The sequence below is a fragment of the Acartia tonsa genome, chromosome 11, assembly GCF_053477335.1.
Source record: "Acartia tonsa isolate MP-2025a chromosome 11, ASM5347733v1, whole genome shotgun sequence".
NCBI classification, from domain to species: domain Eukaryota; kingdom Metazoa; phylum Arthropoda; class Copepoda; order Calanoida; family Acartiidae; genus Acartia; species Acartia tonsa.
The window spans coordinates 45140449-45165884 of record NC_137270.1 but is presented as its reverse complement, the minus strand read 5'-3'; the positions used below and the strand labels follow the sequence as shown (position 1 = coordinate 45165884).

The following is a 25436-nucleotide window of genomic DNA, read 5'->3' as shown; positions in this document are numbered from 1 at the left end:
CGATCGGTTCAGCGGTTAGCGAGATCCTTCGGTACACACAGACCACAGACAAACAAACAGACAAACATCCTGTTACTTTAGTATAAGGATAACAGAGTAACAGGATCTCTGTCTGTCTTTCTGTGTGTCTGTCTAACCGCTGAACCGATATGGTTCTTCTCCACAATATAGCTCTTCATAGGTCCTGTGAAGGTTTGTAACTATTTTATGAAGGCGTACCACCAACCTTCCAAGAGAAATCGTCACAATAAAAAAGTGCCGCTATGAAGAAACATGGAAGAACAGTATTTTAAGGGATCTTAATGGATAAGACAATGGAAGAAAAATTGATGTACATCCGCAATCTTGATAAACAAAATTTCCCCTTCTGTATTTTAGATAAATTACATTTATACATTTTGGAATAAATAAATGCCTCGATTTTATCATTATGCCCAATTGTCCTTGGACTCACTATTAAAAAATATAATTATTCGTTTATTTGATCTTCCCTGTTAAAATCTTCCAAGGAGCCAATCGCTGACCGTGGTCGTTTAATTTTTGAGTACAGAGTGCTGCGCTTTTTTTCTGCGGATTTTCGTTGGTGGAGTTGTGCTTTTTCTGCTCGCAATGCCTCCTCTAAAATACACAATCAAAATAAAACTATATGGATACTGCAGTCAACGCGTTTTTGTCTAATATTTTGCATTTTTATTGCATTACATTGCCTAATAAAATAAGGATGAGAACATCCATAAAAGTGAAGCTCTGAAATTGAAGGACAAACGAACATTAACACTTGTAGAGTGTCAGAATTGAATAAGCAGATTATTATTGCATAAGTATAAACAAAATTGTAAGTAAATTTGTAACAAAACTTCATAAATGCATAATACTTATATTTTTAGGACTTAATCATAGAGATGCTTCGCTTATAACATTGTAACTTGTTGTAATAGGAATCGGTATTCCAAAAATCAGATGAATCGGATAATTCTAACATACAAAAATTTGATGTCAAAAAAGTAAAAAATCAACATGTTTAAAATGGACATATGGACATTTTGGTAATGACTTTAGAGTTGCTGCGCTTTCTAAATAGTATGTAACTGTGGTAGGGGTGAAGCAGTTCAACCCTACTGAGCGAGTTCGATTCAAAAGAGCCCCTAGCCTTAAGGATTCTATCAATAAAGTACTACAAGTAGTTACTGTTTGAAAGATATATTTGAACTGAATACACATACAACAAGTTAATAGCTTATATACAAAACAGATTACAAATGGGTTAGGTAGAGAAGGGGTGTAGAGGAGATGGGGGAGCCCCAGCCAGGTGAATAGTAGAGGGGTAGGCTCCTGTAGGGGGGGTAAGGTAGACGTCCCCCGGAAAAGGGTAGGTTACTGGAACATGTAGAGGGGAGGGGCAACTCCCTCCCTTTATCAGCGGTGGATAAGTTGGCCGCTTTCTCTGATGATCAAACAATGGCAAAATGGGCTGGCTAGAATTGTGATAAGCCGGGGATTAACGTCATGGTGTTAGCGGTAGACACGGAGCATAGCATACTCTAGGAAAGGCCTATCCGTATGCCGACTACCACATAACTACTACAGGAATCACCAAGCAAAGTTTGAAATCGATAAAATAATTATAACATGCCTAAATTAACGAAAAGAGCTAACCGTGACGAACTGACGGACGGACCGACCCTATTTATAGAAAAGCTTCGCTTTTAAAAACTCAGATTTTAGCCTACTTAATTGTTTATATCATTGTACAGAAAAAGAAGCCCATCTGTGTTTTTTTTGGTTTAAACGTTACGAGTAAAATTGCAATTGAATAAAGTATAAAATAACAAGGATGACAACATCCATAAGTAGCGAAGAACAAAATTTCGTGGATGGGACTGACGGTCATTGTTGTTTTCTTCAAACGACGGAAATTTAATTTTGATATCTTTAACTGAAAAAATTTTGAAAATCGATTAATAAACACCAAAGATATGGGGGAAAATGTAAAAAATATAAAAATAGCCAAAAACCTGCAAAAAGGCAGTCTGACCGTCATTGTTGATTTCTTCAAATGACCAGAAATTTAATTTTGATATCTTTAACTGAAAAAATTTTGAAAATCAGTCCATAAACACCAAAGATATGGGGGAAAATGTAAAAAATATAAAAATAGCTAAAAACCTGCAAAAAGGCAGTCTGACCGTCATTGTTGTTTTCTTCAAACGATGGGAAATTTAATTTTGATATCTATAACTGAAAAAAGTTTGAAAATCGGACCATAAACACCAAAGATATGGGGGAAAATGTAAAAAATATAAAAATAGCCAAAAACCTGCAAAAAGGCAGTCTGACCGTCATTGATGGTTCTCAAAACGACGGAAAATTTAATTTTGATATATCTAACTGAAAAAATTTTGAAAATCAGACCATAAACACCAAAGATATGAGGAAAAATGTGGAAAATAAAAAAATAGCCTAAAACCTGCTAAAAAGCCGTCCGACCGCCATTGATGTTTTATAGTTAATTGTGCTCCTTAATGAAGGGAATGTTGTCAAAAAATTTCAGCATTCTATCTTTAATAGGAGCTGAGTAAATCCCATTTCCCCCATAGCGTTACGGACTGACGGACTGACGGACTGACTGACTGACGGACGGACAAAGCGAATTATAGAGTAGCTTCGCTACTAAAAATCTATCTATTTATGTGTCTAGGTATACTTGCTAACTGTTGATGTCTCTGTTGAATTTCTAAATGATGTCTATATAATCTTTCTATCTTTTTTCTATCTACCCGTCTATCTATCTATCTATCTCTTTAACCATCTACCCATCTATCTATATCTGCTGTTGGCGTCTGTGTTAAATTTTTAAATGTTGTCTGTATAATCTAGCTATCCATCTATCTATCCATCTACCTATCCATATACATATCCATGTACCTATCCTTCTACTTATCCATCTACCTGTCCATCTACCTATCCATCTACCTATCCATCTACCTATCCATCTACCTATCGATCTACCTATCCATCTACCTATCCATCTACCTATCCATCTACCTATCCATCTACCTATCCATCTACCTATCCATCTACATATCCATCTACCTATCCATCTACATATCCATCTACCTATCCATCTATCTATCCATCTACCTATCAGTATCCATCTACCTGTCCAACTACCTATCCATCTACCTATTCATCTACCTATCCATCTACCTATCCATCTACATATCCATCTACATATCCATCTACCTATCCATCTCTCTATCCATCTACCTATCCATCTATCTATCAATCCATCTATCTTTTATTATGTATCTATACCTGCTAACTGTTGGCGTCTCTGTTGAATTTCTAAATGTTGCCTGTATAATCTTTCTAGGTCTGGGGGGTCTCTATAAGAAAAATAGATATATTATTACTTGGCTCTTAAACCAGACTATCTTGTGCTCTAATTAAATGAAACTTTTAGCAAGCTAAAATAACGATACGCAATATCCACCCCATATACCCCATTTACTCCTCTCCAATTGGATGAACGAAATGCCAAATAAAAGTTGTCCAGCGAAGATCTGCTGAAAAAATATATTTTCTAAAGATGTACAGCTGCACTAACGGGCGTCGCCACCAGTAAAAAGTACCTTTTGGGTCTTCTATGCTTCTTTTTCGGCGTTGTTTTCTTAACTTCTCCTTTTTTATCAAGTTCTTCTCGCATTCTTCGCAATCAAATATTTATAATACAAAGTAGAACGATGCCTGTCCTTCTGCCTGTCTGTCCGTCCGTCCGTCCCTTAAGATCTCTGTAACCAATTGGATTCTACTCTTCTGGGAATATACCTACTGGTCCTGTAGTGGCTTAAGGCTATTTTCTTGGGGGATGGGAAACCCCCAACCCCCCTCCCAAAAAAAAATCCCCCCCCATTTTTTTAAGGCAGTTAATTTAAAAGTAGTGGTTGCAGCACCAGGGTAGGTACTTTATTTTTTTATTTTTTAAATTTCCTCATGAGGCAAAGCCCCTTGAGGCTAGGGGCGAAGCTGCCAGTTTATTATATAATAACACAAAATGCAGTTTCTCTCAAATTCCCCCTACATCCTGAATATGAAAAAAAATTAAAAAGAGCTGGGGTTTGTTTTACTTTAGGTTAGGTTTTATTGGGTACAAGATTGCTAGAGAGGGAGGAGATATTCAATACTAATAATCTTTCATTACAACTTTTTAAAACACTTTTATTCGTTGGATTCAAAATTGTTGGTACTTTTATATCATCATGATTGGTTGGTTCAAACTACCAGGGTACAAACTTTCGAACCAATAATACCAATGCAAAGCTTGAGTTGGCTAAAATTGATCAATATTGATTCCTGGGAGGATAGGTAGATCTTTTTAGAAGATTTTCTTGTCTTAACTTTCTTTGGACAGCCCTGTACTCTTCTAGCTCTTTCATTTGTTCTGACGCAAAATCTAGATAGATAAATAGGTAGATAGATAGATAGATAGATAGATTGATAGATAGATAAATAGAAAGTTAGATAGGTATTTAGATAGATTGATAGATTGATATATAGATAGATTGATTGATAGATAGAAAGATAAATAGATAGAAAGATAGATAGATAGATAGATAGATAGATAGATAGATAGATAGATAGATAGATAGATAGATAGATAGATAGATAGATAGATAGATAGATAGATAGATAGATAGATAGATAGATAGATAGATAGATAGATAGATAGATAGATAGATAGATAGATAGATAGATAGATAGATAGATAGAAAGATAGATAGATAGATATATAGATAGATTAAAGTACAATACCTGTAAAAATTTCCTTAGGAAACGGTGTCGCTGTAAATTCTGTTTCTTTTCTGTAATTCTTCTCACTTAGATTTGGTGTGGAGTTACTGCGTTTTCCCATTCTGTTAGGTTTTTGATAAGGTCAATGAAAGGTAGTGTCTGTCTTGTACCAAAAGATCTCGTAAATGACTGGACTGATTGAGCATTCCTTTTAAATTAGTCTTCTTTTAGGTCCTAGGGAAAATTTTATTTAATTTCAGGAGAGGTACCTCCAATCTCCAAAGAGAATTGTCCTAAAGAAAATAATAGACCGTCAAAAATAATCTGTCCTAAAAAAAATGAAAATCTATCCGTGCATTTATCGATTAATCTACCTATTTAACAGTTTAGGTTGACTTTATCCCTTTTTAATTCTTCTCGTTTAACAAAGCTAGGTGGTATCAATATTTCTTGCAGTCTTCTGTATCATATAATTTTATCTTCTTGTTTTCCACAAATTTTGAAATAGAAATAAAAACATTAATACCAGTTCTGTTAAACCCCTTATAATAAATCTAAAATAATGGGGGAAGGTTAGATTTTTCTTTAGGTCAGGCTATGATATATCTCCAAAGGGTAAGGCAAAAGTATTATAAATTAAATCTAAAAAATAAAGGTTGGGGGGGAGGGGGAAAGTTTGTTTTCACTTTGTGGGAAAAGCACCTAAATACTACTAATATAACAGATAAATAAAATTATATGTTCCTAGCATTTTCTTCCTTCCTCTTCTTTCTCCTCTCTTCCTCTTTCTTTCTCATTTTGGCCAATAGGTTTTCTTTTACATGACCTAAAATAAGAATAACACCATTACAATTAAGAGTTTTTATTCATTTTTGTATGTGACGTCATCCAGGACGGTGTTTTTATTGCATCTTTTAAAATAAAAGTTAAGTAATTATTCTTTTAGTAAATTTAAAAAAAATATATGTCAACCTGAAAACGAACTTTACTCCACCAAAAAACATTTTGTTATGCATAAATTTAAAATTTAGAATGGAATTAAGAACACCCATAAAATATATTTTATATAAGTTAGGCAATAGTTACCTCCTGTTTGTGATTTAATTTTTAAAAGCGAAGCTTTTCTATAATTAGGGTCGGTCCGTCCGTCCGAGATAGATAGCTTTTATTCGTTAATTTAGGCATGTTAGAATTGTCCTATCGATTTCAAACTTTGCATGATTATTCCTGTAGTAGTTGGGTACGATTTAGAAAGCGTAGCAACTCTATAATCATTACCAGAATGTCCGTACGTCCATTTTAAACATGGTGATTTTTCAATTTTTTTAACAGCAAATTTTTATGTGATCTAATTATCCGTTTGATCTGATTTTTGGTATATTGATTCATGGGACAACAAAAAACAATGTTTTAAGCGAAGCAACTCTATAATCAAATCCTAAAAATGTAAGTATGTCCATAAATCAATAAACATTATCCTGTATCAAGAAGTTTTTCAACAAATTTACTTACAATTTTGCTTCGACTCTTATACTTTTATACTCTGATAATTCAGTTTAGACACTATACAAGTGTTAATGTCCGTTTGTCCTACCGTTTCAGTGCTTCGCTTTTATGGATGTTGTCATCCTTGTTTTTATGGGGGTTTCATTGAAAGTGCCTAGTAGAGCTTAAACCTTTCTCTCCCCCACCATTATCTGAAAATTAATTAAGAATGAGGGGGGTGGGGGGAGAGTAGTTTTTATGTGTTTCCATAAGGTAAGCTAAGTTAGGATACATTATGTATAGGGCTGTCCTACAGGGTTAATCCACAGGGGTTAAAACTACGCGAATTTTCTTTTTTCAATTTTTATCAAAAGATATTGGAGGGGGAGGGGGACGTTCTAGCAAATCGCTTAGACGAAAATCATGAAACATACTTGTTAGAATATATCTACGTTGATGTAAATGATGAACGGAATAATGAACATACCCATGCTATAGAGTAGTTAGGATGTAAACAAGGATGACAACATCCATAAAAGCGAAGCACTGAAACGGTAGGACAAACGGACATGAATACTTATATAGTGTCAGAACTGAATAATCAGAATATAAATGTATAAGAGTCGAAGCAAAATTGTAAGTAAATTTGTTGAAAAACTGCTTTAAACAGGATAATGTTTATGGACATACTTACATATTTAGGACTTGATTATAGAGTTGCTTCGCTTATAACATTATACTTTGTTGTGCCAGGAATCAATATATCAAAAATCAGATCAATCGGATGATTAGATCACATAAAAATTTGTTGTTAAAAAAGTAAAGAAATCAACATGTTTAAAATGGACGTACGGACATTCTGATAACGATTATAGAGTTGCTACTCTTTCTAAGTCGTACCTAACTATTACAGGAATCACCTTGCAAAGTTTGAAATCGATAGGACAATTTTAACATGCCTAAATTAACAAATAAAAGCTAACTATCTCGGACGGACGGACGTACGGACGGACCGACCCTAATTATAGAAAAGCTTCGCTTTTAAAAAGGTGTTCTTACTTGGAACCGGGATAGGTTTAATGGGAGAAAATTGTTTCTTCTCTTTTTCAGCTGCCATTTCTTTAGCCTCCTAAATTATTTGAATAGTAAATAAGTTTATTGTGTCCAGTAGAAGTTGTGAGAAATAAAAATTTATGATAATTAGGCCAATTACTATGATATAGCTATTAGTAACTGTTTTTTCAATTTAATTTGCGTAGTTACGGATTAATGTTTGAATGGACATGCACTATCATATACTAGTTAACAAAAAAACAAGGATGACAACATCCATAAAAGCGAAGAACTGAACGTACAGGCATTCTGGTAATAATCATAGAGTTGCTACGCTTTCTAAATCGTATCTAACTACTACAGGAATTACCATGTAAAGTTTGAATTCGATAGGAAAATTCTAACATGCTCTCCGTTCCGGACGTACGTACGGACCGACTCTAATTCTGAAAAAGCTTCGCTTTCAAAAAGCAGTCACACATCAATTTTGTTCTAAAAAAATTTAATAGACTTACATCAAGTAGATTTTTTGCATTCTCTCGTTCTCTTCTTTTATTTTCTTCTCTGAGATATTACAATAATGATATATTTATAGTTTAGTTTTTTTTAACGTTTTACATTTAAGATTAATATCTATATCATAAAAATACTTGATCTCAGTCGTTGGCATATAGGGCTACAATCATTGGGTGACTTTTTTTATTAGATCTTGATTGGTTGCTTCTATGCTTAAACTTTGCAATAGGGTTGGGCCGGATATCCGGCCATTTTCGATATCCGGCCGGTTACCGGATATTGAAACTATCCGGATACCGGATATCCGGCTGATTTTTACTGCCGGATATCCGAAAATTTGCCGGATATAAGCGTTGGCCAGATATCCGGACGGATACCAGATATTGAAACTATCCGGATACCGGATATTGAAACTATCCGGATACCGGATATCCGGAATCCGGTATCCGGCCAAAAAAGTATCCGGCCCAACCCTACTTTGCAACCCATCTTAAGTCATTAAAATCACTCAACAAATGAAAAAATAATTAATCATATATGCGTATGGTTGATTTTAAAATATTTTCGAGTATGGCTTCATAACCGATTTATATCCGCTATATTAGAACCGATTCTCAGCCATAATAACAGACAATTCTCCACGATTATTAAAATAAAAAAGCATAATATTAATACCATTATGGGCTACCAAAACTGGTTTTAATCTTATAATTCTTCATTTTACAATCCGCAGAAAGCTGTCTATAATACGATACGATAAATAACTAAATCTAATTAAATATCATTTAGTTCCTAAGGGTCATTTGAAAGGGCACAGGTTTGGTTGGCTTGAACTTTTTGGTTTGGGGAGGTGGTGCACTTGATGGTCGCGGGTTTATGGGGAGATCTAAAAAAAACCATTTAGTTAATTTATTATTTAATACTTATATTTGCGGGAACTTTTGTTTAATGAAATCTTCCAATTTTTAACATTTACAAAACAGCCTGCTTTTTTGCATCAAGATCCATGACAGATCTATATAGGAAATAAATGTCTATATATGAGCCCAAGTTTTCCAAACAATTGATGTTTAAAACTCATAGTGCACCAATAATCCGAATTAAACTCTCATTGACCAGAACGATAAGACCTATTATTTTACTGTATGAAGATTAAATGCATTTTTTTATTTCATGTTGCTATTTGATCTATATACAAGTTTTAAATTTCTACTCATAAAATAGAAAATTTAGATTTATAATATAGTAAATAAAAGAAAACTTAGTTTTGAAATAATTTGATACTAGCAATATGTGTGTAATGTGGTCAGATATTGAACTAAAATTTACCAGTTAACTAAACATTTTAACCCTTTCAGGACGATAATTTGAAATAAAAAAAAATTAAAGAAAAAAATCCTCAGGGAGAAGATAATGGAAGAATATGGTTAATAGTCAAAATTCATATAACCAAAAGAAAGTAAATAAAACATTGAATAAACCTAGCCAATAGTGGGATAATTATGTCGAGCCCAACTCTAGTGTTAATAGATTACCAAAAATTAGATATTTACATATAAGTAGATAATTCGGGTGTAGTCCTTTCCACGACATCCCTCCATAAGAGCAATTCTTCGTATTTTTCACAGTAGCTTTTCTTCTATTTCTAGCCCCTGCGGGGGGCTCTAACCCTGCGGGGCCAATTACCTAACCCTGTGGGGCAATCACCTAACACAATATAACCTAACCTAACCTAAAATAACCTATAAAAAGCCATTTTAAAAATACGAAGAATCGCTCCTTATGGAGGGATGTCGTGGAAAGGACTATACCCTATAATTCTATAGATTAAGAAATTCATAAGACAAAAATATCTAAATAACTAATATTTTGAAAATAAACATACGTGTTTTGGGAAAATATGATTGAATTGCTACGTTTTCTGTTTTAGTTTGGAATTAGTCAGATAATTCTAACATGCATAAAATGATAGTTATTTGATACGGAAGGACGAAAGGAATGGCCCTAGTTGAAGAAAACTTTCCTTTAAGAAAGATGAAAAATATATATGTATAAAAAAATAGAAATACCTTTTTCTCTAGGTTTAGTTTTTTTCGGGGTTTTATTTTTGTCATCTGGTACTTGAACTGGTATTTCTTTTTTCTCCTTCTCTTTCTTCTGAGTTGTGGTGTAGCTTAACAAAAAGTATTATCAAGTTTTTTAACAAGAATGAGAATATTCATTAATGCGTTGGAGAGGGCTTCTCTTTTGATTTCAAGACATCATCCGTTTGTAATAGGATGCGATCGACACTCTAACGCCCACTATAGGATAAGTAACTGTGATAAAGAAGCCCTAATGATTTGCGCCTGTTTATGAACCTAGGCATTCTTCCCTATTCTTGCTTGGCAAAGTATTTAGTAATTATACAGTAGGGTGGGTCGATTTTGGACATTTTTTTCCTGAGGCCAAAGCGGGGATCTGCACTCAATTTATATAGATATAATACACCTCTGGATGATTTAAAATTCATCCTAAGTCTTAAAACCGCTGACGACCAGACATTCAATTGTATAGCTATTTGTAAATGGGAGTCAAAAATTTATTGAATCAGAACTATGGCTTCATGGTGCTCCCTGGAAATGCCTTGAGGAGCTGAGTCAGGAACTTTTGTCCGTTTCAAAAAATCTCGTTCCTAGCCTGAGAAAATCTAAAAAACCTCTACAAATTGGACAATTCTCAACAAACCTTAAAATTTTTTGATTTTTTAGTGATTTCTAAGGCTAGGAACGAGATATTTTGAAACGGACAAAAGTTCCTGATTCAGCTCCTCAAGGTCTTTCCAGGGAGCACCATGAAGCCATAGTTATGATTCAAAAATTTTTTGAATGTCGTCTTTGCATACTAATAAGTAATGAATTATATTTTTAAGTGGTCGTGTTCTAAAACTCAATTTTTTAAAATTCTTTTTCGGTCAGAAATTATTTTAAGGTTAATTTTATCTGTTGCATATCCCCGCTTTGTCTAATTCCGATATGAACCCACCCTATTATACAGGGGTGTATAGTCTGTAAAATTTAAGGGGGGGGGATATGTTGTTGTTGGGGGGGGGGGGGGGGTAATAAAAAAATTAAGAGAAATGAAATTTTTTTTCCATTTTTCTCTCATCCTTGGTGAAAAAAGACTGAAATATTGTGTGGGAGGGAGAATAATATAAATAAAATAAAGAGTTTTGAATTTTTTTTCAATTTTACCCCTTCCTTGCTTGACAAAAATCAGGAGGAAACAAATAAAAATTTTGTAACAGGGGAAAAAATGAATCTTGTCAAAACTTTTCAAATCATTAGTTTTAATCTAAGGAAAGCGTATTATTAGGTGAGTTCATTGTCTTATCACTTAGGATCCCTGCTTTATCTTAATACATGATGGACACACGGACAAAGTGGGTTATAAATTAGCGTCTGTATTGTATAAAAATATCAATTTTAGATTACCTGGAAGAAAGGTTTTCTGTTGATTTACTTCGTATCAATCTATTCCTGTAACAACAATAATTATCCCCAAATAAAATTAATATCCACTGAAATATCATGTATAGCATCGTATTACAGACAGTTCAGAATAATCTAAGAAGCAAATGATTATAATTATGCAAAAAAGTATAAAATAATATCAAATACTTTGTTAAGTTCAAACTTACATAAATTTCAAATACAATGATATGGTTAGGGTTTAACCCGCGACCTTGATGGGTTGGAAAAGACGTTAAATATTATTCCTACTGCTGCTATGTCAGAAAAATAGGTCGAGTAGGGGAAATGCCTTAAACCAAAACAGGTGCAAATCATTTCTATGCACAGTTAGGACTTATCAGACAAAGATCGTGCAATATCAAAGATTTGGTTGTCTGATCGGTGTTACTTAACATAATACCCCGGGTTTTTTGGACAGAAAAGGAGACATTTGGCTCAGTTATTGTGAGTTGTTGGACCTGACATTAGGGCAGCAGTCCGTATGAGGTTGTTCATAGGTAAGGTAAGGATATTGAAATACTATTACATAGCTTTAATGATTTTAAGCTTTAGGTGACATACATTAAACAAAAGAAATAAAATAAGGGATCGAGAGGGGTTTGTTTAACGTTTATTGGCATATCACTATTTTTTCAATTATAGGGCACAATAAACTCCTACTGAGGGGGGGGGGGGGCATATATTTCTAAACTTCTAGTTGTTAGATAAACAATCCCACCCCCCCCACCAAAAAAAATTACCTTCTTTTCTTGTTATCTGATTGTATAGAAGGGTCTGGTGTATGAACTCTGTGGTGCTTGAACGGATTTCCAACTCTAAATTCCAACATTAATTCAGAATGATACATTGAAGATGTGCGATGGTGCACGTCAAATTCTATTATTTAAAGTAGTAAGGTTTTTTGTCTAAAGCTGGAGATATAGGAAAGTACTGGTCAGGAAATGTCTTTGGGTGGTTTTAGGCTATTTCACTGACCTCCTTTGCCTTACCCTATAACCATTATTTACAAAACAGACAAAAAGTCTAGGACCATCGGAATTGACGTACAAACAAGTGATGGATGTTTCACGTGTTTTGATCCTAGTCTATTTGTTACTTTAATTTGTACAGTTTCAAACTAGATTGAAATTACAATTGACAATCTAACTAAAATTAGAGATAATAGGCTTCGGCCCCTCCTCCATCTTAAAGATGGTATAATATAGCAAAATTAATTTTTTTGAACAGAATAATGGATAAGTGTCAAATCATTATTTATAGGTAAATTAGTAAGAAGATTTGTCTTATTTTTGTTTTACAATCATTTGCTTTAGAAGTAATATAGATAGATGACAACGTTAATATGAAAATTAATATAATGTTACGGTTTTGATTGGTCTTGTTAAAGACTGGAGCGGTTTTTTTTTACATTTTCAGAAAAGTTTTTGCCAAATACAGGTTTTATGCTACTTGGAGAGAGGGTCCAAAGCCAATAATTCGAAGAAAATTGAGATAGATATATGTATACCTTTTCTGGTCTTGAATAAGCTTGTCCAATTCTTGAAAATATCCATTATCATCTGAATCTTTTAATTCCTAAAAGAATTTTCACTGTAAAACAACAGACACACAGAAAGAAAGTCATTCTTTTGCTAATGTATTATTATATACAAACATGCAAGGATGACAACATCCATAAGTAGCAAAGCTAAAAAATTATGAACTCCAGAATGAACTATAGAGTATTTAAATACAAAATAAAAATTTATATAAAATCACGAAACCTTTCATGATTTATAATGTGGAAATCTAGGAATCGATCTAGCACCACAACCAAGTAAATCTTAATGAAACTTTGTGGAATAATGTAAAATGTAAACTTATTCAATCCCTGAAAATTTCAGTCATCTATCTGGACCAATTAATTGACATATCTCAATGAAACTTGGTGAAAATATGAAGAATGATAACTTATTTAATCCCTAAAAATTTCAGCTGTCTATCTTTTATATGAGCCGAGTAAATCACGTTTCCCCAAAAAGTTTCAGACAGACATACATACAGACGGACATTTCAAATTATAGAGTAGCTTTGCTACTAAAAAGCATAGCTTCACATAAATGCCTATCATTACTTGACCAAGCTTTTATTCCAAAAAGGGCTTGTGGGAATACAGTACCTAGGTTTGCAAAATTCTTCTAAAATCTTTGTAAATTTGATTTTTTATTATAAATAGATAAATTTGATAAATTACACTGTAAAGAATAACCATATCATTTCAGTGATTAGCGAGTTCCTTCGGTACACACATAAAGGGTGGGCAAAAAAATGCGGACATTTTTAAAATTGAAATTTCGCGGCTTGTGTTAATAGTATAAAATGGTACGCATACCGTTAGAACCGCTATGAACTGTATTTTTTGGAAATATAAGAACAGTTCCTGTGCCACAAATAATCTAGGAGCTAGGTGGTAAAATGTTCCAAAATATACTCGCAAGTCAAGTTTTAATTCAGTTGGGACATTTTCTAGCTGTCTTCTGTTTTCTAGCGGTTCTAGCGGTATGCGTAGTATTTTTCTACTATTAACACAAGCCGCGCAATTTCAATTTTCAAAATGTCTGCATTTTTTTGCACACCCTTTACAAACAGAGATCCTATTACTTTTATATAAGGATTTACCTCAAGCTTCCTACTAATTTCTGAACATGTTGTCTGTATGCCTGTAAATAATATTGTAATTTAGTGCAACTAATAAAAGAGGGAGTATTAAATTAACATAAATAAACCACTTTTTACAAAGTTACAGTATGTTTGTCTGTCCCGAAGGATCTCGCTAACCGCTGAACCGATCGGGTTCTTCTTATCAAATAGTTTCTCAGAGGTCCGGGGAAGGTATATAACTATTTTGGGGGAGGGTACCACCACCCTCCCAAGAGAAATCACAATAAAATGGAAAAAAATTTAAACATTTCCACCGCATAGTGTCACTAGCGTAGTCGCGCTGCGTAGAGACATGAATTTAACACCTGATAACATAGACAAATTATTTCTTAAATTAGATACTTAAAATAAAAAAAAAACATTTAAATGCCACTGGAGGCCTCTAGGGGCGTAGTCGCTAGTAATTAAATAAGGTCTTACTTATAAATTTGTCATTACGGATATCAGAATTAAAGATCCTGCTTGGAACATTGTTTTATTTTGACCTAGGATCATTATCTTAAAAGTCAGATCAATAGGATTATTATATCACATAAATATTTGGTGCAATTAAGGTTAAAAATCAACATGTTTAAAATGAACGTACGGACATTCTGGTAACGATTATATGTAGAGTTGTTATGCTACACTATTATAGGAATCACCATGCCAAATTTGAAACCGAAAAAGAAATTTCTAACATGCCTAAATTAATGACAAGAGCTATCCGTTAACGACGGTCGGAAGGAAGGAACGACTCTAATTATAAAAAAGCTTCGATTTTAGAAATTTTTTTGAAGAAATTGGTGGTGTGTTTACCTTTTTCCGAGGATCTAATAGTTAATGGTGATATCTGCAACCCCCTAACTTCTCTATGGTAAATTTCTTCAACTAAAAAGCACACAGGGGTATGTTATTCTGAGGTAGTTTAATCTTCTTATTAAATAAGAACAGATATTATAAATAAAACAAGGATGACAACATCCATAAAAGCAAAGCACTGAAACGGTTGGACAAACGGACATTGACACTTGTATAGTGTCAGAACTGAATAATCATAATATAAATGTATAAGGGTCAAAGCAAAATTGTAAGTAAATTTGTTGAAAAAAACAGCTTGATTCGGGATAATGTTTATGGACATACTTACATTTTTAGGACTTGATTATAGAGTTGCTTCGCTTATTACATTATACTTTGTTGTATCAGGAATCAATATACTAAAAATTAGATCAATCAGATGATTCATCATCATCATTGCCTTTTAGTTCTCGGCAGAACGTAGGCCATGCACGATGGTTCTCCAATCTTCCTTTTTTGGGCACGTTTTGAGGCATTGCTGAAAGATGGAATTTTCTTTTCTTTCAGTTAACTTAAGAGTTCCCTCCTCCAGGTTGTTTTTGGTCTACCTGGTTTCCTCTTTCCTACGTGGGGGTTCCAAGTCAAGGCTTGATTGGTTATATCATCATGCCCTTTCCTTAGAGTGTGCCCCAGCCATCTCCATTTTCTCTGTTTTATTGTCAGTTTAATGTCTGACATATCACTGCGCTCTAGAAGCTCAGCATTTGTGATCTTATTTGGCCAAAAGATCTTGTGGATTCTCCTTAGACATTTATTGACATATGTCTGTAGCTTGGAGACCACTGCTGTGTTTAGGAACCAAGTTTCAGCCCCATACAGCAAAACAGAGAGAACATTTGACTTGAACAGTCTTAACTTGGTCTTTATGGAGATGTTGTTGGAATTCCAAATTTTGTTCAGGCTGGCAAAGGCTGTCCTAGATTTGTTAATTCTAGCTTTAACATCTGTTAAAGTGCCTCCAGCTTCATCAATTTTACTTCCAAGATACTCAAAACAATCTACATCCTCAAGAATTTGGTCTCCAATAGTAATTGGTTCTTGGGAATTTGCATTTAATCTGAGTATTTTGGTTTTAGGAACATTTATTTCTAGTCCAACTTTCTTGGAAGTTTCAGCTATCCTGTTAGTCCTTCTTTGCATTTGACTTCTATTGCTTGTTAACAAAGCGATATCATCAGCAAAGTCCAGATCTCCTAAATATTTGGGATTGCCAAATAGCTCCCAACGAATGCCATTATTACTTTCACAGTCAATGGCAGGGAGGAAAAGGAAGGGAGAAAGAAGGCATCCTTGTCTGACGCCTGTTACAATCTCAAAAAAGGTTGATAGTTTACCTTTATACATTACATTTCCACCTCCTTTATGATAGATAGCTTTAATGATATTGATTATCTTTTCTGGAATGCCATAGTGTCGGCAGATTTTCCAGAGAGATCTTCTGTCTAAAGAATCAAATGCTTTTTTGTAGTCAATGAAGTTTACAAAAAGCTCAGAGTTCCATTCCTTGGATTGCTCTATGATGATTCTTAGAGAGGTTATCTGATCAATAGTGGAACGGTTTGGTCTAAATCCAGCCTGATTAGGTCGTAGCTTTTCATTAACCTTCTTCTTTATTCTATTAAGAAGAATCTTACTAAGGATACGGCCAGGTACTGAAAGGAGCATTATCCCTCTGTAGTTTCCACATTGGGTCAAGTCTCCTTTTTTGGCTAGTATTGAGATATGTCCATTCTTCCAGTCCTCTGGGCATAACTCATCATTCCATATCTTTGTGATCAGAGGTAGGAATGCCTCAGCAGATGTATCTAGGTCTGCTTTTATGACCTCAGCTGGGATGTTATCAGGTCCAGCGGCCTTGTTATTTTTCAAACTTTTAATGGCCTCCTTGATTTCCAATAGATTTGGCGCTCGACAGTCAATGTCAAGTGCATCTGAGGGTGGAATCTCAGTTTCTTCCTCTGAAACTGGAAGATTCAGCAGTTCAGTGAAGTGCTCTGCCCATCTATTTAGAATATCTTCATCAGTTTTAAGGAGTGAACCATCCTTGTCCCTGATGTGTGATCCTGATTTGTGTACTTTACCTGCAATGCTCTTAGTAATCTCATAGACATCTTTCATTCTATTTTGATTAGCAGCATTTTCTGCTTGCATAGCAAGGTTTTCCAAGTGTTCTTTTTGTCAATTCTGACACTTCTTTGGATTTCCCTGCTGAGCATCTTATACAGGTCTTTATCTTCTGGAGAGTTTCTGGAGAGTGTCTTTTGTCTTACCTCTCTTCTTTGATCCATGAGATCAATGGATCTTTGAGTGATCCACGGCTTTTGGTTAGCCTTTTTAAAACCTAATTTTTCTTGGCTAGTATCATTATAAACTTTTTTGATACCTTGCCAAATATCTTCAACTCCATCATCCTCTTGAAGAGTCAACAACTCAAATCTGTTCTTTAGAGTGAGCTTAAACTCTTGTAGCTTTTCAGAGTTTTGAAGGGTTGTTAAATTATACTTTTTCCTGGGGTTAGGCTTTGTGTCCTGCTTTTTAAATCTAAGCCGAACTTTAGAAGATAGAAGATAATGGTCTGAATTAACATCAGGTCCTCTTTCAACCCTGACATCAAGGAGAGAACCTTTAAAACGTCTAGATATACAGATGTGATCTATCTGATTAAAGGTTCTTTGATCTGGTGATCTCCAGGTGGCAGTATGAATCTTTTTGTGTTTAAAGATGGTTCCACCAATGACAAGTTTGTTTTCAGTACAAAAACTTACAAGTTTATCACCATTGTCATTTTCCTTGCCATTACTTAAGCCTAGGCCATATCTGCCCATGACTTCTTCAAAATTCTCATTATTACTCTTCACTTGAGCATTGAAATCACCTAGGAGCATGGTCAGGTCCTTTTCTTTATGACCATTCTTATATACAGAGTCAAGCTGGTCATAAAATTCGTTTTTGACCTCTGTATCTGCTTGTTCTGTAGGAGCATATGCTACTATTATTCTCAGATTGATGTTTTTATCTGAGGATTTGAAGTAAGCCTCTATGATTCTTGGACCATGGGGTTGCCAACTGATCATGGCCTGCTCTGCTTGCTTGGTCAGCATAAGAGCCACCCCTTGGTTATGTCCTAGATCCTCATTCATATGGCCTGAGTAAAGTATTTTCAAGCCAGAATGATGTTTAAACTCTCCATTATTTGTCCACCTTGATTCGGTGATAGCCAGGATATCAACCTTGGCTTTAAGCATTTCTCGGCAAATGTTTTCTGTCTGGCCTGACTGAAACATTGTCCGAACATTCCAGGTGCAAATTTTTGCTGGTCTGCGGGAATTCAGAATCATCCGCCTGACTGGTCCTTTAGCGGTTTCCCAGCCAAACATCATATTGTTGTTTCCAACCTCTACTTCGTTCCCGAGCCCAAAGTTAAATTGGTCTTTACTTTGTGCAGATTGAACGTGAGCAAGTTTTTTCTAGGGAAGGATTGTTAGCCCCACCCACACCCCCTGAACTGGGGGAAGTGACCAGAATTCAGTCTGGCATCTAATCAGATGATTAGTTCACATAAAAATTTGTTGTTAAAAAAGTAAAAAAATCAATATGTTTAAAATGGAAGTACGGACATTTTGGTAATGATTATAGAGTTGCTACGCTTTAAAAATCGTACCTAACTACTAAAGGAATCACCATGCAAAATTTGAAATCGATAGGACAATTCTAACATGCCTAAATTAATGAAAAAAGCTATCCGTTACGGACGGACGGACCGACCGACCCTAATTATAGAAAAGCTTTTAAAAATGATATAAAATTATGAATCAATTAGAACAAAAAAAATAATTATTAAGGTTTATAATTATTTTAGAGGACTTAAGCTATAGTTACAATAAGGCAAACGAAAAACTCCTTCCCCATTTTTTTTCAATTTAAAACAAACTAAAGCGAGTTCTGTGCTCTACTTTTTATTGAAACCGCCTGAATATATCTATGTATTTCACCTAATTTTAGATGTTTGCTTTGTTCTTTTTTCAGAGCTATCAACTTGGAGTAAAAATCTGAATATCCATCTTTCCTAAAAATAAAACAGATTTTATCGATCGATATATTATTACTTGGATGTTGCACCAGATTTTCATTTACTCTGATAAAGTGATGCTCGCAGCTGGCTAAAATAACGATATCCCCCAACCACCCTGTTTACTCCAAACCCTCCTCTCCTACAGGTTGAACGAACTGACCAATAAATCCATTAAATGAGGCCAATTTTGGCAAGCTAAATTGACGACAAATTTTCCCCTGTCAATTTATAAACATTGATATAATGGTTTAATGAAATCTTACAAAACAGACGGATTGCCATATAAGATGTAACATGTTTTTGGCGGGTTAAAGGGGTTATTGTTATTCTAGCCAGCTGTGATTAACACTTTATTAGAGTAGATGAAAATTTGGTGCAACATCCAAGTAATAATATATCCATTAAAAATGATCTACCTGTCTGGTTCACAAATTTCCACGACCATTTTAAATTTATAATCTGAAAAAAAAACACAGATAATTATTTTTCCAGCCTGGCTTCCAAACCGATTAATATCCGATGGATTGGATCAGTTCTCAGCCATTCTGAAAGATCATGTATAGAGCATCGTATTACAAACTATTTTCCATAAATAATAAAATAAAACTAATACTAGCTTTGTTAGCCATAGACGGTTTTAAACTTTCCTAAAATAGGGAATTCAATAGGTTCTGTAGTTATTGAACTCTTAAGCTTCAGACAAAAACTACTATTTATAAAAAAAAGGCAAAAAAATTAAATAAACCTAACCCAATATATAGTTATACAACCGTTCTAACAGTTTCCGAGATATAATTAAACAACAATTCATAATTAGAGTCCTTTAGTAAATGTATATAACTTTAAACAAGAATAGAATAACAATAGATTTATTTAACAGATTTTCATGAAAATTTTTGATGATTTTCTTCCAAAAAACATAAAAATAATTTTTAAATTCTTCTATAACTACAGAAAATAAAATTTCAGCTTTCTAAATTTGTAAATACCTTTCACTACTAGTTGATATTTGGAAATAAATTCCTTTCATGTGTGTGTGTGAGTGTGTGTGTGTGTGTGTGTGTGTGTGTGTGTGTGTGTATGCTTTGTAACCAAGGAACCGAACGTATATGGCTTTCTATCAACAAGGATGACAACATCCATAAAAGCGTAGCTCTAAAATAAGACAGTAGGAGGATAAACGAACATTCACACTAGTGTATTAGAAATTTTTAGGTAAAACAAGGATGACAACATCCATAAAAGCGAAGCCCTAAAACAGTAGGGGACAAACGGACATTAATACTTGTATAGTGTTAAAACTGAAAAATCAGAATATAAATAAAGCAAAATTGTAAGTAAATTTGTTGAAAAACTTCTTGATACAGGATAATGTTTATGGACATACTTACATTTTTAGGACTTGATTATAGAGTTTCTTTGCTTATAATATTGTACTTTGGTGTCCTAAAAATCAATATACCAAAAATCAGATCAATCGGATAATTAGATCACATTAAAATTAGTTGTTAAAAATGTAAAAAATCAATATGTTTAAAATGTACGCACGGACATTCTGGTAATGATTATAGAGTTGCTACGCTTTCTAAATCGTACCTTACTACTACAGGAATCACCATGCAAAATTTGAAATCGATAGGACAATTCTAACTTGCCTAAATTAATGAAAAAAGCTATCCATCTCAGACGTACGGACGGACGTACGGGCCGACCCTAATTATAGAAAAGCTTCGCTTTTAAAAAGATTTTATATAAATGCAATCTATTGCAAAATTGCATCTAATGTAAAATCAATTAAATATTGGACATACTTAGGTTTTTTACATGGTTTTAGAGAGGATTCGCCTAAGATATTGACCTTATAGCTTTGAAATCAATAATCAGATAAATAGGATAATAATAATAATAAACTAATGTTGTAAATAAACGTGCGAACATAGAGTTGCTACGCTTTTCATACCTAATTATTTTAGGAATTACCATGCAAAGCTTGATGTAGACGGACAGACGGACCGGGACCGACCCTAGTTACAGAAAATCTTCGCTTTAAAAAATGCAACATAATTTCGTATAGATCTATCCCAAAATAACTTGAATAAAGAATGCTAGATATATATGGACATTCTTACATCTTAAGATTTTCGTATAGAGATGCTTCGCTTATAATATTATACATTATGGTCCTTAGAATCTATATTCTACACTTCATATAAAAATTTATTAACAGGAAGGTCATTTGCTACTACAGACGGACATCCTCCTACTTCCATACAAGGTCTAGCATCAAAAATGGTAGCAGAAATATAGCCTTAAACCATCCCAAGACAGAAATAAAAAAGAAACATAAAATTTCTAAATATTTTCTAGTAGAATACGACTTTCAAACTCGAAGGATTTTTAGAGAAAAAGGGATTACATGCAAAGGAAGAAAAAGGGAAAAGAAATTTAAGGCTTGAATTTTGAGGGATAAGACAATGGACGATAAATGGTTGTAGATACCAATACTCAATGAGAATAAACAAAAGTATTCCTTCTTTAGAGTGAATTTTTGGACGAAAATCACACTGCAAGTTAAACCGACAATAGTTTAATAAGATTCAATAATAGTTATTTCTCGCGTCGTATTATATAAACAGCTTTCCGCGGAAAGCTGGATATAATACGATGCTAGACATAGTTTTTTCGCATGGATGAGAACCGGTTCCTATCGATTGAATTCGAATGAATACGAGAAAAGTATTTAGGCTTATAAATAGAATAACCTGGCTATAAATAGAGCATAATTTACGTTCCAATGTCCCTCCCTCCCTTGAAAGATAGAGAAAAAGAAAAAAATAAGAGAGAGAGAGAGGGGGGGGGGAGTAGTCGAAGAAATTGACGGTAAACTGGAGTAGAATCCATCGGAAGAGACAGAGAGAGAGAGAAATTGAGAGAGAGAGAGAGAGAGAGAGAGAGAGAGAGAGAGAGAGACAGGCAGAGAGAGAGACAGAGAGAGCGAGAGAGAGAGAAAAATTCGAGAGAGAGAGAGAGAATAATTGAGAGAGAGAGAGAAAGAAAGAGGTAGAGAGAGAGCGAGAGAGAGATTTGTCGAAGAAATTGACGGTAAACTGGAGTAGAATACATCGGAAGAGACAGAGAAAAGAATTGCGAATGAGAGAGAAAGAGAGACAGAGACAGAGAGAGAGAGAGAGAGACAGACAGACAGAGAGAGAGACAGAGAGAGCGAGAGAGAGAGAAAAAACGAGAGAGAGAGAGAAAGAGAGAAAGAAAGAGGTAAAGAGAGAGAGAGAGAGGGGGGGCGGGAGTAGTCGAAGAAATTGACGGTAAACTGGTGTAGAATCCATCGGAAGAGACAGAGAAAAGAATTGCGAATGAGAGAGAAAGAACGAGATAAATAAAGAGAGAGACAAAGAGAGAGAGAGAGAGAGAGAGGGGGGGGGGAAGTAGTCGAAGAAATTGACGGTAAACTGGAGTAGAATCCATCGGAAGAGACAGAGAAAAGAATTGCGAATGAGAGAGAAAGAACGAGATAGATAAAGAGAGAGACAAAGAGAGAGAGAGAGAGAGAGAGAGAGAGAGAGAGAGAGAGAGAGAGAGAGAGAGAGAGAGAGAGAGAGAGAGAGAAAGGATAAAAGATTAATAGATAGAGAGAAGGGAAGTAATATATACTTCCAAACGGAACTTTGGTTTTAGTTTTCCGTCGGTCTTTCAGACGTTAAGGTTTAAATAAAACCTTCCAGTAAACAAATTCAGTATTTTGTTACGTTTTCCACTATGGGTTAGAAACCTATTACTATCCTCTGGTTTAGAACCGGTTCTTAGCCGTACTGATAAGTCAAGTATAGCATCGTATTACAGACAATTTGTGGAATAACAAAATAAAAATCATATAATTAGTACCAGTTTTGTTGCAATCTAAAAACGTTTCATTTTAATATCAGCGGAAAGCTGTCCATAATACGATACGAGAAATAACTATTCTTTTTCATGTATTTTTTTTTATCAATTTATGTAGAAATTAGTATTTTTTCTTCTTTAGTGAACTGTGCATATGAATAGTAAGTAGTAATCGTTTTTTTTATTCTTTCAAATTTATTTTAAACTAAAATTCAGCAATTTCAATGAGTTACATAGCATCGTATTATAGACAGCTTTCCTCGGATATTGGAACGTATACTTAGAAGATTAAAATCAGTTTGAAGGCTCGTACGATTTTTATTTTCATTTTCATGGAAGATTGTCTGTAATACAATGGTGTACATAATTTATAAGATTTATAAATTAAATAGCCTAAGAGCATTCTTGCAGTGAAATTGTGAAATTTTAATTTACAAATAAATGTTTTTTATAAAAAGAATATACGTGGATATATTGCCAAGCGAAAATTTGTCGTGAATTTGCTAACATGGATCACATGTATTGATCAGTTTGTTCATTTAGTAGGAGGGGAGGGGATGGGTTAAAGGGGATGGATGGGTGCGTATGAGATCATCAGTAGATTACAAAAAAATATGGTGCAACATCCAAGTAATATTATATCGATTGCAGGGACAGACTAAATTAAGTCATACAAGGATGACCAACATCCATAAAAGCGAAGCTCTGAAACGGTAGGACAAACGAACATTTAAACTTGTAGTGTGTCAGAACTAAAAAATCAGAACATAAATGTATAAATGTCGAATCAAAATTTTAATTAAATTTGTTGAAAAACTGCAGAAATACAGGATAATGTTTAAGGACATACTTACGTTTTTAGGGCGATTTTATCACATACAAATTTGTTGTTAAAAAGTTAAAAATCAATATGTTTAAAATGGACATACGGACATTCTGGTAACGATTATAGAGTTGCTACGCTTTGTAAAACGTATCTAACTACTACAGGAATCATTATGCAAAGTTTGAAATCGATAGGACAATTCTAACATTCCCAAATTAACGAAAAGAGCTATCCGTTACAGACGTACGGACGGACGGACCGACCCTAATTATAGAAAAGCTTCGCTTTTAATAAAGTGTGTTACCTTTTTTTATGTTTTATTATTATTTGGCCACAACTTGTTAAAAAAATGCTCACAAATCAGACCTTTTTCGACCGAAGATGCTCAAATGGTTCCTTTACAAGCCCAATCAATCAGTTTTGAGATATCTTTATATATTAAGGAAAATTGATGAAAATACTAAAAAACGGCAAATTTGGGTGTTACCTTTTATATGCACAGATACCATAAAATCAACAGAAAAAATACTTATTTTTACTTTTCTGTCATTTTTAAAGCTTGAATCTGTTAAATTGGCTATTCTTTAAGGGATTTATGCATTGATTATACTGAAACATAATATTGGACAAAAATAATGTATTTCAAAGAAAGAAATTTTGGAAAATAAGAAATTCGACCTCTATCACTTCAGAGGACAGCTGCCAACCTCCAGTTGACAGGATGTAGTTAAATACTTTTTAGCAATAATAATTAGCCCAAAAAGTAAACAAAATTTTTTTTAATATGGTAAAAAAATGATAATCTAAATCTTAATTTTGGGGATGATGATCTTCAAGACGCTCTTGCTGTTGGTGATGATGACCCAGATGGTATCCAAATAACTGAGCATTATGACAACTTATCTATTAAACTATGGTCCGATTTTTGTATTTGTAGCATTCTCCAATCAAGAGAAATCCCAAAACATACAATCATGGTTTTTAAATTCTCCAATTCATAAGGTAAATATAGTAGTTTTTAAAAGATGGTTATATTTCTTATTACAACTTTTAATTGGAGGCTTCTACAAATACAAAAATTGGACCATAGTTCAATAGATGAGTTGTCATAATGCTCATGTACTTGTTTACGATCTGGGTCATCATCACCACCAGTAAGAGCGTCCTTCAGATCATCATCCCCAAAATTAAGATTCAGATTATCATTATTTTACCATATTAAAAAACTTTTTGTTTTACTTTTTGGACTAATTATTTTTGCTAACAAGTATTAAACTATATCCTGTCAACTAAAGGTTGGCAGCTGTCCTCTGAAGTGATAGAGGTTGAATTTCTTATTTTTAAAATTTTCTTTCTTTGAAATACATTAATTTCTGTCCAATGTTATGTTTTAGTATATTTCAATGCATAAATCCCTTCAAGAATAGCCAATTTAATAGAATCAAACTTTAAAAATGACAGAAAAGTAAAAATAAGTATTTTTTCTGTTGATTTTATGGTATCTGTGCATTTAAAAGGTAACACCCAAATTTGCTGTTTTTTAGTATTTTCATAAATTTTTCTTGAAATATAAAGATATCTTAAAACTGATTGATTGGGCTTGTAAAGGAACCATTTGAATATCTTTGGTCGAAAAAGGTCTGATTTGTAAGCATTTTTGACCAAGTTGTGGCCAAATAAAAATTAAACATAAAATAAAGTAACACACTTTATAACTATTTAAGTTACCACTCAGTTAGACTTG

At 33.8% G+C, this 25436-nt stretch overlaps 1 protein-coding gene across 1 annotated transcript in view; it reads right to left on the bottom strand.

The window, feature by feature from the left end:
- LOC145331307 (uncharacterized) overlaps positions 1–19424 on the bottom strand; it is a 22208-nt gene extending 2784 nt beyond the window's left edge. Inside the window, exons 1-18 of the mRNA XM_080175925.1 lie at positions 19386–19424; positions 18890–18963; positions 14856–14927; positions 14016–14056; positions 12865–12932; positions 12098–12172; positions 11319–11363; positions 9915–10018; positions 8640–8731; positions 7845–7895; positions 7336–7405; positions 5535–5617; positions 5197–5250; positions 4813–4915; positions 4356–4453; positions 3633–3709; positions 3316–3386; positions 495–618 (exon numbers count right to left, since the gene is read on the bottom strand). Of these exons, the coding sequence (XP_080032051.1) occupies positions 495–618; positions 3316–3386; positions 3633–3709; positions 4356–4453; positions 4813–4915; positions 5197–5250; positions 5535–5617; positions 7336–7405; positions 7845–7895; positions 8640–8731; positions 9915–10018; positions 11319–11363; positions 12098–12172; positions 12865–12932; positions 14016–14056; positions 14856–14927; positions 18890–18963; positions 19386–19414 (1331 nt within the window). The 5' untranslated portion in view covers positions 19415–19424. The remainder of the gene's footprint in view (positions 1–494; positions 619–3315; positions 3387–3632; positions 3710–4355; positions 4454–4812; positions 4916–5196; positions 5251–5534; positions 5618–7335; positions 7406–7844; positions 7896–8639; positions 8732–9914; positions 10019–11318; positions 11364–12097; positions 12173–12864; positions 12933–14015; positions 14057–14855; positions 14928–18889; positions 18964–19385) is intronic.
- Positions 19425–25436: the final 6012 nt, after the last annotated feature.